The following is a 19,219-nucleotide window of genomic DNA, read 5'->3' as shown; positions in this document are numbered from 1 at the left end:
CACTTGTATTAAATACATTTAACATCTTACACACAGTTTCACTGTATTAAATATTGGTAGTTCTTATGTGCACCATTAGTCTTTAAGTTGTATAACTTTGACCACATGCATTTTATAAGAAAGTTTATCCTATATGAATGTGCAATGAATGGCCTTGAAATAGAAAAGAACCATTTTAAGGATTGTCATTAACATTTAAAATACCTTTATTTTTGAATAATCTTAGATTTGTAGAAAAGTTACAAAGACAGAACAGTCTGCTTATGTCCCTCCCTGTTACTCCCATTGATAATATCTAACTTTTATCATAATGAATAGTGGTGTCTGAAATTAAAAACAATACAATTTATATTATCTTCCAAAATGAAATACTTAGATATAAATCTAACAAGATATGTATGAGGCTTTTTTCGAGATGCCAGATTTTTCCAATTTGATCTCTAGGTTTAATGCATTCCCAGCAAATTATTTTGTGGATATTGACAAACTGATTCTAAAGTGTATTTGGAAATATAAAAGGCCTAGAAAAATTGAGCTAATATTTGAAGAAGAAGAAGAAGGAGAAGGAGAAGAGAAGGGGAAGAATGAGTAGGAAGTGAAGGAAGACAAGGAGGAGGAGAAGGAGGAGGAAAGGAGAAGGGGAAGGAGAAGAGGGACAGAGTTGGGCAGTATCTGTTTTCAAGACTTTTGTCCAGCAACAGTAATCAAAATAGTATGATATTGATGAACAAATATATCAATGGAACCAAACTAGGACTAAATAGACATGCAGAAATATAGGCAACTGATTTCTAACAAAAAGTAATATATGGGGAAAGAACTTTTCTCAACAAATTATTGTGGAACAACTGGATGTCTACATGCAAGACAAGCAAGCAAACAAACAAATAATCTAGATATATTTTTTCACGAAAAAATGAAATTAAAATGGATTATAAACCTAAAACACAAAAGCAAACCTATAAAATTCCTAGAAGATAAAGCAGACAAAGGAGAAGAAGGATCTTCTGATGTTGCTGGGCCTGGGGCTAGTTTCCAGATGGAATACCAAGGGCATCATCCATGAAACAAATAACTGATATGCTATAATTCATTAAAGTTTGAAACTTCTGATCTATAAATGATAAAATTAAGAAGATGAAAAGACAGGCCACAAATATGGAGAAAATATTTGTAAAAGACACAGTTCTGATTAAACAACTGTTATCCAAAACATGAAAATAACTTTTAAAATTCATTATAAGAAAATAATATGATTAAAAATGGATGAGACATTTGAATATACACCTCATTAAAGAATAAAAAAGTGGCACGTAAGCATATGAAAAGATATTCTAACATCACATATCTCTAGGGAACTGCAAATTAAGCCACTAGTAAGTTACAATTATACTGCATACCCATTAGAATGACCAAAATTCAAAACACTGACTATAACAAATACTGGTGAGAATCTGACAACAAGAAATCTCATCCATTCCAGGTGAGAATGCAAAATGATGCAGACACATTGGAAAACAGTTTGAAAATTTCTTACCAACTTAACATACCTTAACTATTTAATCCAGCAATTGTTCTTCTTGCTCAAATACATTGAAAATTTATGCCTATGCAAAATCACTCATATGGATGTTTATATATAATTGCCCAAGTTAGAAACAACTGAGATATTTTGTAGTAGTTGAATGGATAAATGAACTGTGGTACATCCAAGCAATGAAATGTCATTTAGTGCTAAAAAGAAATGATCAAGTCGTCAAAAGACATGGAAGAAATTTAAATATATATTGCTAAGTGAAAGAAGTCAATTGGAAGAAGAGAAGTGCAATATTAGTCCAATATTATGACAGCGTGGCAGAGGCCTGACAAGGGAATCAGTACAAACTTTCAGACTACTTGTAAAGGAAGAAGAAGAAATAAATAACTAGAGCACAGAGGATTTTCAAGATAGCAAAATTATTTTGCATGATTCTACAGTGGTGGATACATGCTATGCTTTTGTCAAAATCCTTAGAATGTATGACACCACGTATGAAAATCTTAATGTAAATTATGAAAATTGAGTGATAATGACATATCACTGTAAGTTCATGGACTATAACAATGAAGGGAATTGTGAATGGAAAGGGAGGTTGTGTGTGGATAGTGAAAATATGGGAATTCTATTTTCTGCTCAGTTTTGATGTGAACTTGAAACTGATCTGATACATAAACCTTATTAAATTAGAAAAACTAAAAACTGACATTGTACCAAAATATTAAGCAAATGTAGATTTTATAGATATTTCACCAATTTGTCATTAATGACCCCTTCTTGTTGCAGAATCCAACCTACAGTACCACATTGCATTTAGATGTCGTATGTCTCAATTCTCCCCTGGTGAGTGCCAATTTCTTAGTCTTTTATTAGTTTTTCATTATCTTAACTATCCTGAAAAATACTACATATCCTGGAAAATGTCCCTCAATCTGGGATTATGTAGTTTTTTTTTTTTCATTTTTTGACTAGGTTATGCTGTAAACTTTTTAAAGTGAAGAGAAAAAAAAAAAAGAAAAACATTCCCAAAGAAATTGAAAGAGTAGCAGCCTCTGACTCCCTCTAATCCTGAAATTTGTTGTTTTAGATGTATGTCACCTGAAACACACTATTAATTCAATAAAAATTTATTGAACACATATTGTTATAGGCAGCTGAGTTAGTTAGAAATATTATAGGCAGTCAAATAGGGCTGGGCCCTGGAAGGAGCCAGTCCAGAAGGCCAGATACAACCTTGGAAGAGACAGACACCTCTGCTGTGGGCCAGATCTCAAGACAAAAGGCAAAACAAGTACAACCACACCCTAAGTATAAACCTCAGAGACTGATATTCTAAATAGGCATCAATCACCTTGAGGAAGGCAGCAGGAGGCATTAACCCACCCCCTTAACAGCAAAGACCCTATTCTGTACTCATGCCCACTTGCTACATGATTCACCTCCCCATTTGTCCCTGATTTAATCAATTATACCTGAGCAATTCATCTTATTGGTTGACCATAGTTCTATCCCACCTCATGCCTTGCGAGTTCCCATTTTCTCCACTTTGGACCCACCTCACCTTGTGGTTTTTGCTCTATAAATATCCCTGGAAAAGACAGTCTTTGCAAAGACAGAATTTTTCTTTCTCGCAATAAATATATTTTGTTCTTAACTTCTGAGATTCCTAAAATTCATTCTGTGATTTTAGAGAACACAAACTCCTACCAGACATCTAGTAGGTTGGGAGTTTAATTTCCCTATATCAATATTTTGTACCGTGCACTTGCTAGCCACTGACATATATTAAGGACAACTAGTATAGATTGGAAGATCATGAAAGGCTTCTTTGAGAAGCCTAAATAACAAGATTGGTTGGACTAGGTAAGAGCAAAGATGGAAAGAATTGTCAAGGAAAATTAACTAGCTGGGCTTGGGGGCAGAGACAGACTTTGTGCATTGAAAAACCAGGGGCAGTATAGCTCACATGCTCTTAGGAGGTGGGGCACGGCCGGAAGAGACTGGTCACTGGATGCGGACCCGAAGGGTGGGTGTCTCCCTCCTCTCACTCTCTGCTTCCTGGTGGCCATGATCTGAGCTGCTTGCTTCCCCACTTCTTCCACTCCTCTCAATTGCAGGTGGCTGGTATTGTGATATAGAAAGTGACTAAGACACTCACATTATTATTTCAATTAATCAATCTGTACTAAAATTAATATGTCTAAGAGATGCCCAGAAAGAAATCATGAGTTGTACATAATAGTAGAAGCATACATTAAAAAAAATTATGACAGACATGCTACCTCTAGCTCAAGGTCCACAGAGGCCATCACCTCAACATGTAATGGGGATAACATTTTAAAAATAGGCATTGGGGAATATTTCCATTATATAACCTTATGTGGAAATGACACATGTGTGCTACCCAAGGCTGGAACAATGGTGAGGCAATGGAGTTACTTATCTCCTGTTCAGAATGTAAGGGGATCTAAAAATTTCGGTAGGCAATATAAATAAATAGTTGTAATATTTTACAAAGTTAAATTAACTTAAAAAATCATTGACAAAATATCACAACTTCAAAGACATCATCATTACCATCCCAGAGCTCATGTATACATATTTTAACTTCAAGACAAATTTTCAATGTATTAAGAAATCTTCTGAGCAATGTATTTAAAGAGGCTATGATTTAATAAGAAATATTAAAAATGCATTTTCTGGATGACATCAGGGAAGATGGAAAATTACTAGTTGAATTTCAACAAAAACCTTTGCATGGGTGGATGGAACTGATAGGTACTTGTATTAGTAACAGCAGCCAAAGATGTACTTCTTCTATTAGGATCTACATCTTTCTTTGTTGTCTTTTACAGATTATGACAGCCATTAACCCAAATACAGAAATAACCTGACTGTTGAATCAGCCATTTTAATAATTGTTTCACAAAGGATTACAGATTTTCAAAATTAATAAAGCCTCGTCAATCATAATGAATTCACTTAGTTTTTAGTAGGTAATAGATTTTTATATTATATTTATATTATAAATATAAAAATGTTATTTTAAAAGTTTATTTTGTATTTATGATTTTTACCAATGTTTTATAATGTTATACACAGTATAATGTGTATATACTTACATAAATACATGGTTATCAATTTTTTTGTAAGAAGGAAATATGGGGGCTGGGGATTTAGCTCAAAGGCATAAGCGCCTGCCTTACAAGTTTGTGGTCGTGAGTTCCATCCCTGGTACCGATAAAAAAGAAAATAAAAAGAAGGAAATACGATCTAAAAAAGTTTGGAGAACATAGAACACAGATACATGTAGTTGATACTGTGGGTGTTAGGAACACGGCAGGATTATTTTCTATTATCTCAGCGTGCTGGAAGATCGGTTGCACAGAAGTCTTTATAAAGGACTCCTCGCTGTATTCATAAGGAAAGAAGGAGGATTAGGAAAAATGACTATTGCAACACTTGTTTAGTCTAACGCCTAGCACAATGCTTATTGCCAGAGACGAAAGTTCTCTAAAAACATTTTGAAAGAAGATTATCGGTGGAAGCACACTGCAGCCCTACTCTTGGAGGCTCTGCTCCAAGCTGGCCCAGTGGAAGAGGACGTTCAGGGGCAGCAGCGCTTCTCCAACGCAGTTGAGCTGGGGCCACGGCACCACCGCTCCGCAGGGCAAGGGGCGCCCTCTTCCCCAGCAGGAGTGGGGCCCCGAGGACTCTGCAGCCGGGTGGGGCGGTGAGGAGGGACAGGAATGGCTGGGCACGCGGCGCCTGAACGCGTCCTTTCTGACTCGCAGGTCCCGGGCTTTGTCGGAGGGCGAAGGCCAGGCGGCAGCGCCTGGTGTGGTTCCTTTAACAGGAACAGACGGGGTGTGTGTGCGAAGGACCCCGGGTTCAGGCGCTCTGCTAACCGGAAGCGCGAAGAGTAGGGGCGCTGGAGTCGGACTGGGTTTTCTGCTCTGGTCTCCTGGACTCACAGGGAGTGAAAGAGCCCGACTTAGCATGGAGGGAAGTCTCTGGGGCCTGGTCCTTTCCCTGCCGGCAGAGGGAGTCCCGGCATGTAAGGCCCAGCCTTCCCATAAAGAAAAGCGTTTGCATCTCTCCCTCCCTCGTGAGCCAATTCTGTACCCCCGCGGGCTGAGTGAGAGCTGTGAAGAAAAGCAGCCGACCACAGCTCCAACACCTCGAACGCCGGACGTCGGGCTTGCAGCCCGACAGACCGAATTCTCGCGAGAGTGGCGGCCGCCATTTTTCCATTGATTGAAGTGGGCTGGGGGAGGGGCCGGCGACGAAGGCGGTGGCGGCGGCGGCGGCGCCCTGGGTCGGTGTCTGCGCGTTGGTGTCTGAGGCCCAAGCCGAGGCCTCCGCGGTTGCGGGAGCTGGGCGGCGGGGACGATGACTGCCGTTGCTGTTCTCCCCTGAGACAGAGCGCCGCCGCCACCCTCCCCCTCCCCCCCACGGCGCGGCGGAGGGGAGCGGCCGGAGTGTGAGCGATGGTGCCCAGCGAGGAGAACCAGCTGGTCCCGAAAGAGGTGAGGGGCGGCGGGGGAGTTAGGCCCGGGGCCTGCGGGTGCTGGGGCGCCCCGGCCCGGGCGAGCGGCCGGGAGCCCGGCTGTGGGGGAAGAAGGGGGGCGTGTGGCCCGATGGGCGACAGGCGCGGCGAGCAGTTGAGAGACCGCTGGGTCTCGGGGGCCGGGGGCGGAGACTCCCCCCGCGCTGTGTAAGGGGCACGGAGAACAGAGCGGACGCCCAGGAATCGGATCGGCTCCTGGGTGGTGGTGCTGGTGGCTGAGGGGAGGAGGAGGTGGTCTTTGAAGTCCATATTTAATATGTCGAGCCTAGAGAGAGATCATTTCAAAGAAAACATTCTGGAACAGTTGCCGATGGGCACGGCGGGGTGACGGTGCTGCTTCTGGTTTTGACAGTGGCGGTGGATGGCTTACAGGGCTTGTGAAATCTACACCCGAGTTAAGATCTGTGGGAGGGCGGAATTTACTGTCGAGACTTTTCTACTCCTGTTATTTCGTGCGGTAGTAGTACTCGTTGGCCCTTCTAAATGGGACCTGCCAAACATCGTTGAAAAGTAGTGGATGGGACTTGGATGTAAAGCGGGGGAGATAGTTGAGTGTGACCATATGAGGAGCTGAACTCTTTTTGGTCGTTAGGTTGTGTGTATCAATTTGGGTGACTTCTTAAATTCTTAAAAGCAAGTGATACCAGAAACCTTGACTTCTTGGCTTCCCTTGAACAGAAGTAGAAGATTAAGGGTAGAATCTAGCACTGGCCAGTGAATTTCAATATATTAATAGTATCTCTCGGCTTTATAAATATCTCTAGCGTATTCAAACATGTATTTTTAACTGATGATCATCAAGCTAATGCGTTGGGTTTTTATTTCTCATGTATCTTAAATAGAGACAAGTGTTGCCTTGAACCGAGCAGTGTAGGATCTTGATATTTTTGAGTGATCATTACGCACTTAAAAGTTTTTAAAAATCTTTTTCTGTTTCTTTGTAGCAATTTGTTGCTGCATAAGCAAGTGAGACACAGTGTAACAGTAAAATTGGAGTTATGTACTTGTATAGTCCGAATATTGTTACAACTTTATCAGATGGACAATGAAGGTTGTTTCGCAGTTTTGTAAAGGCAGGATTGTGTCAGGATTTATTCATCAAGCATCGCTAACTAGGTGCCAAGCAGATGCACAAATGAATTAATAAATCTTGCCTGGAGAGCTTTCTAAACTACTAAGACCGGAAAAACTAATATTCCTTGAGCTCCAATCAGGAGCAAAGTACTTCATATTGCATAAGTAACTCTTGTGCAAGGAAGGAAGTGATAGGTGCCAGGAGAAAGGTATAAGCATGTTATTTCCTTTTAGAGCTATATATTGCTGGTTTTCATGTTACAAAAAACAATCCATTCTTAGTTTTTCCACTGTTATAAAAGTGGCATAGATTTACTCTGCTTTAAGAAAAGACCACACAAAAAGAAAAACCATGATTAGATATTTCCATAACAATTTGATTTATAGAAAGCCTAATATAAATACACAGATTCCTAGGAACTTATCTGTTGTGTGGAAACTGATCCCACAGTGCTGCTTTTTACCTTGTGGAAATTTAGAGATTAATCCTCTCTCCATTAAGACTAAGTTCTTATCTCAGACTTCAGGTTCATCATAACTTTTTTCCCTTTTTGCTCTTTTTTTTTTTTTTCTTTCTGGATAATATGGCTTTATTTTGTATTTATTTCTTGGTCTCCTCTTCATCTTATTTTCCCCCTGGTTTTGTTTTGTTTTGTTTTTATGATGGTTGGAAGCATGCCTACATAGTGCTTCCAGATCTGAAGGCCATCATGGGAAGTCCCTCCCTTTTTAAGCTAGCCCACTGATTGTTCTTTGATGGCCATACTCACTCTTCACCAGAGAGATTGCCTCCTCTTCCATGCTTGCTTCTGGATTACTGGAAGCTGTTCCTGAACATTACCAGCCATCTCTTCAATGACAGAATACATTGGGGTCCCCCTCCCGTTTCTCCTCTTCCTTGATTTTCTGTAGTTTGTGTATTTAAAAATTCCTCAATTTTAGTGATATTATGAATCCTGTATGCTCACTCATTTAGTCAAGGCCTTTCTCTTAATTTTTGTGTTCTTAATTATCACTTCTGCTTGATCTTCGTTATTCCTGAATCCTACAGTGCCAAAGCTAAGTGAAAATGGTAGTGATCACCTAGTAATTAATGGGCATTCCCCCCACTTCAAGATAAAGAAGTAGGCTAGGGGATTCAAAGTGATTTATTTAGGGTCAGATGACAAGTAAATGGCAAAGAGAGTAGGGACCCTCTCCCTCCTGCTCCCACACACACCCAGCCTCTGTCTAGGCAACCTCTGACCTTACTGGTTATAGACCTTGATTACGGGTGTGTGCCTTTTTTGCACACCTATAGTTAAATGGGTAATATATTATTCTGGTCCTGAAACTCAGGGACAGATGTACCTTGGAGGACTGCTGAAGAAGGCAGTTTAGTGTACAGGAGTTGACAAACTTTAGTCCATGCGGTTTACAGCCTATTTTTGTATAGCCTATGAATTAAGAGTGACGTTTACATTTTCAAATTGTTGAAAAAAAATATTGTGTGCCACATGCAAATAATATGAAGTTGAAATTTCATTATTGGTACACAGCCATGTCACTTCTTTTCTATTTCCTGTGGCTACAATTTAGAGTTGAGTAGTTGTTGCAGAGACTCAATGCAAGATAAATTTGAAACTATGGAGGGTGGTATTTAAGGCTCAGTATAGTTGGTTGTGGCCAGAAGTGCCTTTCCCCAGTTTATCTCTTTTCCCATGCAACAAGTATTTAATGTAGCCAAACAGGTTTCTCTCTGACTTGCTTTTCACTTGTATTTGTTTAGTCCCTCTTTCCAATTTCTGTTCAAACCTACCTGTTCAAACCTTCATAAATCTTTTTTCCATGAGAACCTCGTATCTCATCTAACTTTAGGGATCTTTTGTTTATAGAAGACCTTTATATATAAATAGAATTAATTTGGCAATTAATAGTACTTTGAAACATCTATTATGGTTTGTAATATACATTTTGTATATTATTTTTTGTGAATTGCTTGACAGCAGAGATCTTTGCACATTTTTCCCTCTTTGCTATTTGTTTTGGTATATATTATAAATCTAGGACAGTGTCCTTCCTGGAGCAGATTTTCACTAAATGTTCATTGATGTTGTTATAGGGTTGTAAGAAAACTTAGAATCCTAACCAGAAATCCTCTGTTTGGAAGTATTCCACAGCATAATTGGCAAGCTGTTTTTCTACTTCATGATTAATCTCTGATAACATCTTTTTCTTAGAAGAGATGTTATTTTAAGTTTTTTGCATTGAGAGAACTCTAGATCTCGGTAATGTCTTTTGATGGTTGTCTCTGGATGAGACAGAAATCTTAAGTATTTCCCATGCCACAGCCTTTTCTCTTTGAAGGTGGAGGAGGGGAGTTGGAGGGTTCATCTCTGTTGAGCGTGAACATCCTAGTTCCTTATCTGTTTCTCAGTTGCTATAGTTTGGATATGATCCAGCATTTTCAGTATTTCTTCTGAATTTTTGTACCCAAGAAAAAACAAAGACAGTATGGTCTGTTCATTGGTGAGAACAACAAAGCTTTTTCCATCACTGATTGATTTTGTTGTATATTTTTAGATTATGGTATATTCATATTGACTTTGAGATTACTTGCTTTAACAGGGTATCCCAATTTTAATTATTGTTTGATTGTTGTTTTATCTTTCTCTCACAAGGATTTGTACCATTAATAGGCAAGTATTCTCTATACAATACTGTACTCTGATATAGGGAAAAGTTAGAACAGGGAAAATTTATCCTTTTTTAAGTATGTTAGTATAATTAAGGGTAAGGTATATACTTATGCTCTTAAAATGATTTAAACTTAACTGCGTGGTGGTATATAGAGGGAAGATACTAATACAAATTAAAGAAAATGAGGGTAAATTAAACTTGCTTGTCTCCGTGCATTTTTATTTTTTTCTGTGCTATAACTACTACTACCATCTGGAGCTGATTTTTGACATAGTGATGATGACACAGTAACCAGTTGTTACTCATTGTTTTTTCATGTACAAAATGCATGTCACATATGTGTACACTTTAACTTACTTGGACTTCTTGACTACATAAAAGGTAGATATTTGAGAAACCCCCGATAGTAAGCTTATTTTTTCTATTATCTAATTTCTTATAAAATCCCTTATCAGTATCTAATGTGGAACACAGCAAATGAATATTCCTTTCGTTTTACTTGTGCTAATTAAATTACTTAGAAATGTGCTAGTGTGATTATTCTTACTTTTGGTAATTCTTATAAAATGAGCCTTTTCCTCCAATTTGAGGTGTTTATTCTTCCTGTAGCAGTAAGAAGCATTTCAAATTATACCCGTCAGTGTCTTAAATAATTTGGAACATTTAATAAAAGTATTTCAGTTGTCATTAGATATGCTCATTTAATAAATTGAAAAAGCTAAATGCAGAGTTATATATGAGTGAAGTATTGTCAAGCAAGAAATGAAAATTTAGGATTATAAATATTGAAAAGCTAGAACAAATATGCTAAAATTTAACCAATTGGTATTTCTTAATATGTGAATTATTGACCTATCCAATTATAGTCTTTGAGGTAGTTATTTATATAGTGTTTATGTTGTCATTTTTTATGCTCACGGTTTGTATTTTTCCCCTGTTGTCTTAGTCTAGGTACGGTGTCTGCCTTGAGTAATCTAGTCTATTCGTATACCTTCAACTTTGTAGGCCTTCCTTCTTCCTTTGCCATTTGCCCTGCAACTACCAGGGTTATTTCTACAACAAACAAGATTATGGCTTATCTGCTTTGAAGTTTCTAATTATTCTTCTCTGATTGCAAATTAAGTAATAGGTACTATTTATAATCACGTTGTGCCAGCCACTATACTAAGCAGTTTACATATTTTCTCTCATTTAATCCTTGTAAGAGCCCTTAAAAGCGGTTATTCCTCATGATTCATTTTACAAATGAAGAAACTGAGGTTTCAAAGGTTAGGTAACTTGCCCATAGTTATGTAGTTATTTGCTTCTGAGTCACAGTGGCCGTAACTAGTAGGAAAGCCCGTCATAATCTGGCTTAAACCTACATCTGTACTACTGTTGCCTTACGTTTGCTAATGTCTTTATGCTTCCTTTCAGTTCTGACTTCTGTGTCTGCTGTCTTTGTCTTTTTCTTTCCTTTCTCATTTCAACCACTTTCTGGAGGGAGCATAATTTTCCTGAGCCCTTACATATCTGAATTTTTTTTTGCCTCTTTTATTTTGTAGTTTGGTTGGGCGGAGAATTCTCAGTCTAACATTTTTTTTTTTTTTTTTCTCAGAATAATGAAGGCATTTCTCTGCTGTCTACTTGAGTTTTTTTCTCTGTTTTGAAACTTTTGGTCTTCTCTGCAAACTGAGGAATCAGTTTTGAAATTCCTGTCTTAGATATCTTGGCATAAGTCTGTATCTGTCTGTTCTGCTAGGTCCAGTGCAGCTTCATTCATTCCGGAATTTACCTCACCAATTCTGGAAATTTTCCTTAAGTAATTTCTTTAATTTTCTTCTCTTCATTTAGGTGAGCCTAGTGGCTGATTTAATTTTCTTGTGTGTTTTCCATTCCTTTTTTCACCTCTTCTTTCTGAGACGTCTTATGCAGATTTATCTTTCATTTCTCCTGTTATTTTATTTCTGCTATAATAAAACCAAACACCTTTTTTTCTTTGAAAAACTGTGTGTGTTTTAGTTGCATAGTCTTAGGAAATACTGGTAGTTTTCTTCTCTGCATATTATTTTTCCTCCAGATTACCTCTTTTGCTTTGAACTACTTGCTTTGGACTTTTGACTTTTATATCAGTCAGTCAGATGAGTAATACTCATTGAAAGTGTAAACATGTTTGAAAGAGGGGCCTTAAAAAGCTGAATGGAAACCACCTATTGATATTTGTTAATTTCTCTCTAGGATATATCTGGATAATTTCCTTATAGATTCCCAGTGTCTTACTCTGTTTGGCCTGCTATAACAAAATACCATAAACTAGGTGGCTTATAAACAACAGTAATTTACTTCTTACAGTTATGAAATCTTACAGTTATCCTGTGTGTATGTTTTGTTTTTAGTTTCCTCATATTAGAGAAAACATGTAATACTGTACTTATTTTTCTGAGTCTGGCTTATTTCACTTAACATGCTGACCTCCATTTCCATCCATTTCCCTGCAGATGTCATTCCTCTTTAAAATGACTAGAGGATACTTGTACTTTTCTATGCATTCAGTCCGTTTGCCTTTTCACTGATTAGGCTAGTTGTTTTTTTGAGTTATTTATGTGTTCTATAGAGTAATCCTCTGTCAGAAGAGTAGCTAGCAAAGATTCTATCATTTTGTAGGCTCTCTTTGACTGTTTCATTTGCTGTGCAGAAGCTTTTTTTATTTGATGTAGATGGAGTTTTTTGGGGGTTTTTTGCTGTTATTTCTTGCCCTATTGGAGTCCTATTTAAGAAGCTTTTGCATGTAGCAGTGACTTAAAGTGTTTTCCCTAGCAATTTCATAGTTTTAGGTCTTGTACCTAGGTAGGTGATTCACATTCTTTTTTGTTTTGGTTTGGTTTTTTGACTTTTTGAGACATAGGGTCTCAATATGCAGTTCAGGCTGGCCTTGAGCTCACTTGGTAGCCCAGGCTGGTCTGGAGCTTGCAGACCTTTCTGCCTCAGCCTGCCCATTGCTGGGATTACAGGCCTGTGCCACTATGTCCATCTTCGGATCCACTTTGAATTGATTTTTTTGTACAGTAGAAGATAGGGTTCTCCCTTTAGTCTTCTACTTAGGGATAGTTTTCTTGGAACCATTTGTTAAAATGGTATTTTTTCTCTAATGTTTGTTTTGGATCCCTTTGTAAGAATCAGATGGCTGTATTTGTGTGGGTTTGTTTCTGCATTCTCTGTTCCATTGATCTACATGTCTTTTTGTGCCAGTACCATGATTTTGTAGTGTAATTTGGAATTGAGTATTAGGGTACTAGCAGCATTGCTGTTTTTGCTAAGGGTATCTTTGGCTGTTCTAGATCTTTTTTATTTCCATATGAATTTAGGAATTTTTTTCTTTTTCTTTTTGTTTAGTTCTGTGATGAATGTGATTGGAATTTTAATGGGGATTGCCTTGAATCTGTAGATCACTTTTGGTCTTATAGCCATTTTAACACTATTCTGCCAATCTATGAACATCAGAGATTTTTCCATCTAGTATTTTCAATTTCTTTTCTCAGTGTTCTGTAATTTTCACTGTAGAAGTCTTCCGTCTTCCTTGCTTAGGTTGATTCTTAGGCATTTTTGGGGTGTCTTTTGTTGTTGGGTTTTGTTTAAACAAAATAAACTTTTACTAGCTTTTGTGAACAGAATTGTTTTCCTGATTGCTTTCTCCGCTGGTTCATTACTGATGTATAGAGAAGTTACTAGTTTTTTTATAATGTTTAGTGTGTATCTTGCTATATGCTAAATTTGTTTATGGTCTAAAAGTCTTTGGTGAAGTCTTTAGGGATCTTCATCTACAAATAAATAAGGATAATTTGACTTCTTCCTTTCTTGTTTATATTCCCTGTAATTCTTTTTCTTGCTTGTTTTCACTAAAATTTCAAGTTCTGTGTTGAGTAAAAGTGGTAAAAGTAGACATTCTTATCTCATTCCTGATTTCAGAGGAAATAGTTTCAGTTTTTCCCCATTCAGTGTGATATCACACACTTTGTTGTCATTTAATGTTATTGCAAAAACTGTTCCTGTTTTGGCCAGGGGATGCTATTTCTAGTTGACCTCCTTATTTACCTTCTTTGCTTTTGGACACTACATAATGCTTATTCTAGTCTAATATTTCCCTTGCCCCCGTCCTAGAATCAACTGTTTCTCCGAGAAGTTCAAAGGTCTGGTATACATTTATGTGCATATCAACCTGCTGTCTGGGTTTCCTTTAGGCTCATATTACAGTCAGCTTCCTTAGTTGAAATAATTGTTACCATTTATTCTTACAGCTTCTGAAATTGTATGTGTGTTTTTTTAATGGACTTGTGCTCTTTAAAATATTTTTTCTTGTTTTCAAGATATTTTGGGAGACAAATACTTGTACAGTCTATTGTTTTTTTGTTTCTGTTTTGCTTTTGGTACCAGGGATTGAACTCACAACCTCACGCTTGCCAGGCAGGCATTTGTGCCACAGAGCTAATAAATCCCAGTTTCTTTTTTTAACCTAGGAATTCCTAACTTAATGCTTTTGTTTACATTTGTACTGTATCCCAGTACTTCAGCATTCTCCAGATATGCTATATACATTCACGTCACTTTTTTGGCTTGAGGAAATACTGTAAAGTATTTCTTTTCATCCAGTTTTAAGTTTAAATGGGTAAAATTTGATTTTCACATGAAAACTACTAGTTAAGTACTTAGATTTATACCTCTGTTTTATTTTTTCTTTCAAACTAGTCGCATAAACTTTTTCTATCTTGTGCCCAGATAGTATAATGATTTGCCAAACTATAAGGAAAGAGATATGAACATTTCCAGAGTAGTAGAGTACCATGATAACCCAAGTTGGATCAGAATAAGAATAGAAAATTGGAAAAAACCTCAGCATTAAATATATGTTTAAACATCTACTACAAATTGCAGTTTCAAAAGACATCTATTAAAGCAGACTCATTAAGGTTCAGGCAACCTGTCTAGATGTCATGATTTGTATATGTGTATTCTTTTATGAGGTTCATTCAAGGATTTTAAAGTGTTCTCCAGGTATTGCTGTTTTAAAAATATAATGTATAGATACTCTTTCTAAAAAGTTTTCAGCAAAATTTTTTGTGATTGGTGTGGGTGGCAAGTAATTTTGACATCAAGATTCTTAAAGAGCCTGCCTGTTTTGCTGAGCCCAGTTTTCAATAGCTGTAGTATAAGGTGGGATGGATACGAATCTATTAGTAAACTGATATCTCTTTGCTTTACTGCACACTTCAGTTTGCACTGTTTGTAGGTGTGGGAATAATTACCCTATCCTTTACATAATGGAACTAAAGTGGACCTTGCATATGTAAACTAATAATGGGAATAAATAATTTCATTTGTACAGAGCTATTGGTGCTGTAGTTGGGAATACAATTTTTATGAAAATTACTAAGATATGAGTAATATGTTTGTGTACATCTTAAATTTTGTTGTTCTTTAAAATGTCTTTGAAAATCCTGCCCAATGAGCAAACTACCCCTCTTGCTTCACACAACAAATCTTTCCTGTTTTTTTCACTTAGCCTGATTGCATTTTTCTAACTCTGAAATCCCATAGCTTTGGCATTTTTGGCATTTGAAAAATTTTATCCTTCTAATAAGTTATTTATATTAGTGCTTTTATTATATTAGAATCTCCTCAAAGTCAAGACATAACTATAGTCCCTAGTTTCTAATACCAGTTATGCCATGTCAGTCAAGTAAGTTGACCTCCCAGTGCCCTAATAAGAATAAAAGTAACTACCCACTAACATTGTCAATAAAATTGAGTTGATACATGTACAGTGAGTTACACATCATAAACATGCAATAAATGTTAGCTGTTACTATCTTTTGTACTACTGTCCCTGTTACTACTGTATTCAGCCTTCTATCCTCCTCAGGGGCCAGCACAGTGTGCTGCTTTACATTGTACAATGAATACTTACTGATTAAGTGAAAATGAAGTCATATTTTAGTTATGTTAGTCATTTGAAATTATAGTTCTGATTACAGCCTATCAGCTGAATAACTTAATGATCATAGTACTAAACTAAATGATTGTTAGATTTGGCAGGTTCTCCTGTATGATCAAGTAAGACCTATCCTTACCGCTTTGAAAAATAGAACGTTTAACAAAATGCAAATACTAAAAATGTTGTCTAAGCTAATGAAGTTCTGAGAAAAACTGGTCTAATATATTTAAATAAACGATTTACTAGATTAACAAATTACTTGTTTGTAAGGATTCAGTGTGAAATGTTATTTTAAAGATTCATTTTAAGAATAGCTTATTTCTGATAGAACCTTGGGTGTTTGATAATTCTGATCTTCTGTAACTCTGGAATAGATTCATTGATGTGGATAGAAAAGATTGTCCCTATCAGTTGTATTATCATGCTTTATTTAAGTAAATTTCTGTTGTGTAGCTGACTGATGAACGAATTGTATTCTTTCACATATTAATATACGTGTTTGTATCTAATATAGGACTTCATAGCAAAAAAGAGCCAGGGCTGTTAAGTGATTTAATTCAGATAAAAATCTGGAATTTATATCTTTCTGAATACAGTGACTAATACCTCTGGCAAAATGATAGGTTGATCTTTAGGAAAGCTATAAACCTCATTTATGACTTAGGTGGAATTTTCCAGCATAATGAAAGCATTGTAGTTTGACTCTAAATGCCTTTCTTTTTTTCAAATGATGCCTGTTTTTATTTAATAATGAATGCACTTTCATTTTTCTTAATGTGAAACTAGTGGTGGCTGCCAAGAAACAGATTCAAAGATGAATAAGGAGCCTAGCCGAATTCTAGGTTCTAGTCTAACTTGTTGGAAGAGACAAAAGATGAGATGTGTGTGTCATGGAGACATAAAGTGGGGTCATAGAGGAGAGAGCAACTGATTTTGTTTAGGTATTCTGTGAGAATAGGACATTTGATCTAGGTCACAAAGGAAGACATGACTCAGAGGAGATGGTGAGAGCCTTTCAATAAAAGGAATAACTTTTAAAACAAGCATTCAAAGTGCATTTTAATTGGCAAAAATCTATTTTAGGTGCTGGGGTGGGGGGCGGGGTTAGTGCATATGGCTGATTGTGTCAAAAAATTCCAAAGGTTTTGTATTGTCTACAAGTGTGTAGATTTTTATTGTTGTAGATACATTAGGGAGCAAGAAATGTTTTGAGATTTTTTTCTCCAGAAAAGGTTAACACATCTGTCTATAATTTTTATAAATATTAATTGATAAAACTTGTTCACTTTTTTTTTTTTTTTTTGGTACCAGAGATTGAACTCAGGACCACATGCTTGCAAGGCAAGCGTTTATGCCACAGAGCTATATCTCGGCCCTTGTTTACATTTTTTACTTACATAAATTTTTTGTCTGTCACATTAAAATTAAAAGTTTACACAAAAATGAAAATGAGTGGAAGACTTGCTAGTACCTTTTTTCTCATCTCTTAAGTTTGCAGTTACATAATTAGGTACTTTTTTATTTTCAAGAATGAAATGTTTCCCATCATAATGCATATGAGTGCATGTTATACATATGAGCCACTTTGGCACAGTGTCCTTTAGCATAATTGTTATTTATTTCTTGTAGGTAGTGAACAGTTTGATGTCTTTAAATAAGCTAATGATAAGACCTCTTGTACTTAGAAACATGCCAGTGGCTGCTCTTTGGCTATGTAGATGTGTAGTCCCAAGCAGTTTCTCACACCCGCTTTTAGAAGGGAAGTTTGCAGGTGAGAAGTTCAGCGTACTAGACATAACTTCTGCTTTTCCCTGGGGGCTGAGGCACAAGGCTTCTAATGATGTACTTTGATAGCCGCTAGTGTGCAAAATGTATCTGTGTGTGCCTTCGGTAGCTGTTGCTTGTTGACTACTTCATCACTGGTCTGTTTGTGGGCACTTGTAGTGACAGGAGCTGTAGTACAGAGATTTCTCTCATTTACTCTTATTTCTGGGCCCCAGTAGCAGCACAGTGACTGAATACATCAAAAAGAATGTTTGAAATTATGAAATGAATGAGATCTTCCAAAGAATATCCCCAGTATTAGTGACCTGGCCTGGATCCCAACCTCCCAAACAAGTGTATGGCGAAAGCTTAAAATAAGTGAGACAAGTGGTATGATTCTAGGGCTCCAGGAGAATCAAAACCCTCTGCAGAGCTGAAGACTAGGGGCCAAGAGAAGTCTCTGGGCAGCCTGTATTTATTTTTTCAGTCAAGAAAAAAATTAGAGTAGATATCACAGCAAACTCAGCAGGATCTTGGGAGTGGTTTAAAGGTTTTTCCTAGTAGCAGATTATGTTAATTTAGGAGAAGTATCTTGACCTGGAGTATAATCCTGAGATGATTTTAGGCTAAGAAGAGTCAATGGGAAATCTCAGATGGGTGGTACCGATAATCCCAATTCTTCCCTTTTATCCCATAAGTAAGTATGTAAAATCAGTCACTGTGAATTTGTCGTCCCCAACATCCCAGTACTCCAAGTAAAATTAAGGCTTTAATACAGAGAAAGCTTGATTACAGTCTCAGTTCTATGCTTGTGTGACTCATCTCCTAAAAGATATAACTGGTTTTAATAATAAATTACCATCTGTGAGATTGCATTTGTTTCATTTTATAAACACAAAATCCTGTGTTAGGTATTTTAATTTTATTTTAAATTTACAGCAAGTTGTTGATTTATTATGTTTGTTTATAGACTTAACAATAATGAAAGGAGTTTGTGAAAAATTAGGTCCCTAAGAACCAACTTCGTTGTTAACTTATGTGAAAAAAATTAATGTATTTGAAACACTTATTTACCACTACATTGTTTACCATTAACATAATACCAATACTATTTTAAGGACTGCAAAAAAAATTAAAAAATAAAGGATATAAAAAAATGAATACCCATGTCTATTTTCTGGGTGAAAAATACTGTATTAGCCTAATCTGACATACTTTGTGATAGTATCAAGTAGTAGAAGAACTTGAATGCAATCTTTTTTAAGAATTCAGGTTTACTGACTTTTACAGGTTTTATATATATATGTATAGTTTCATATGTAATAAAGTTCACCCTTTTAGGGTACATAGTTTTGTGCAGTTATATAGCCACTACAGTAATAAAATATGGATAATTTCTGTAATTTCAAAAAAGTTCTTCTAGTTAACCTCCTTTTTCTGCCTCCAGATTTTAGCAACCACAGATTTGTTTCTGTTGTATTTTGCTGTTTACAGAATGTCATATAAATGCAGTCAGGTAGTATATAGGTTTTGAGTCTGGCTTCTTTCACCTCACATAAAAGATTTGAGATTCATTGATGTTGTTTATATTAACAGTCTGTTCCTTTTTTAATGATGAGTTCTACAG

General features: G+C 36.7%; 1 protein-coding gene across 3 annotated transcripts in view; it reads left to right on the top strand.

Moving 5' to 3' along the window:
- Window positions 1-5,847: 5,847 nt before the first annotated feature.
- Window positions 5,848-19,219, top strand: part of Usp47 (ubiquitin specific peptidase 47) — a 100,100-nt gene continuing 86,728 nt past the window's right edge. For all 3 annotated transcript variants that reach the window (XM_013148076.3, XM_003465756.5, XM_013148075.3), the window contains exon 1: window positions 5,848-6,066. In XM_013148076.3, the coding sequence (XP_013003530.1) occupies window positions 6,028-6,066 (39 nt within the window). In that variant the 5' untranslated portion in view covers window positions 5,848-6,027. The remainder of the gene's footprint in view (window positions 6,067-19,219) is intronic.

The sequence above is a fragment of the Cavia porcellus genome, unplaced genomic scaffold (assembly GCF_034190915.1).
Source record: "Cavia porcellus strain 051 isolate PalLab524CR breed Dunkin Hartley unplaced genomic scaffold, mCavPor4.1 scaffold_6, whole genome shotgun sequence".
Lineage (NCBI taxonomy): Eukaryota > Metazoa > Chordata > Mammalia > Rodentia > Caviidae > Cavia > Cavia porcellus.
Note: the sequence above shows the minus strand (reverse complement) of the source record. Positions and strands in the feature narration are given on the sequence as shown.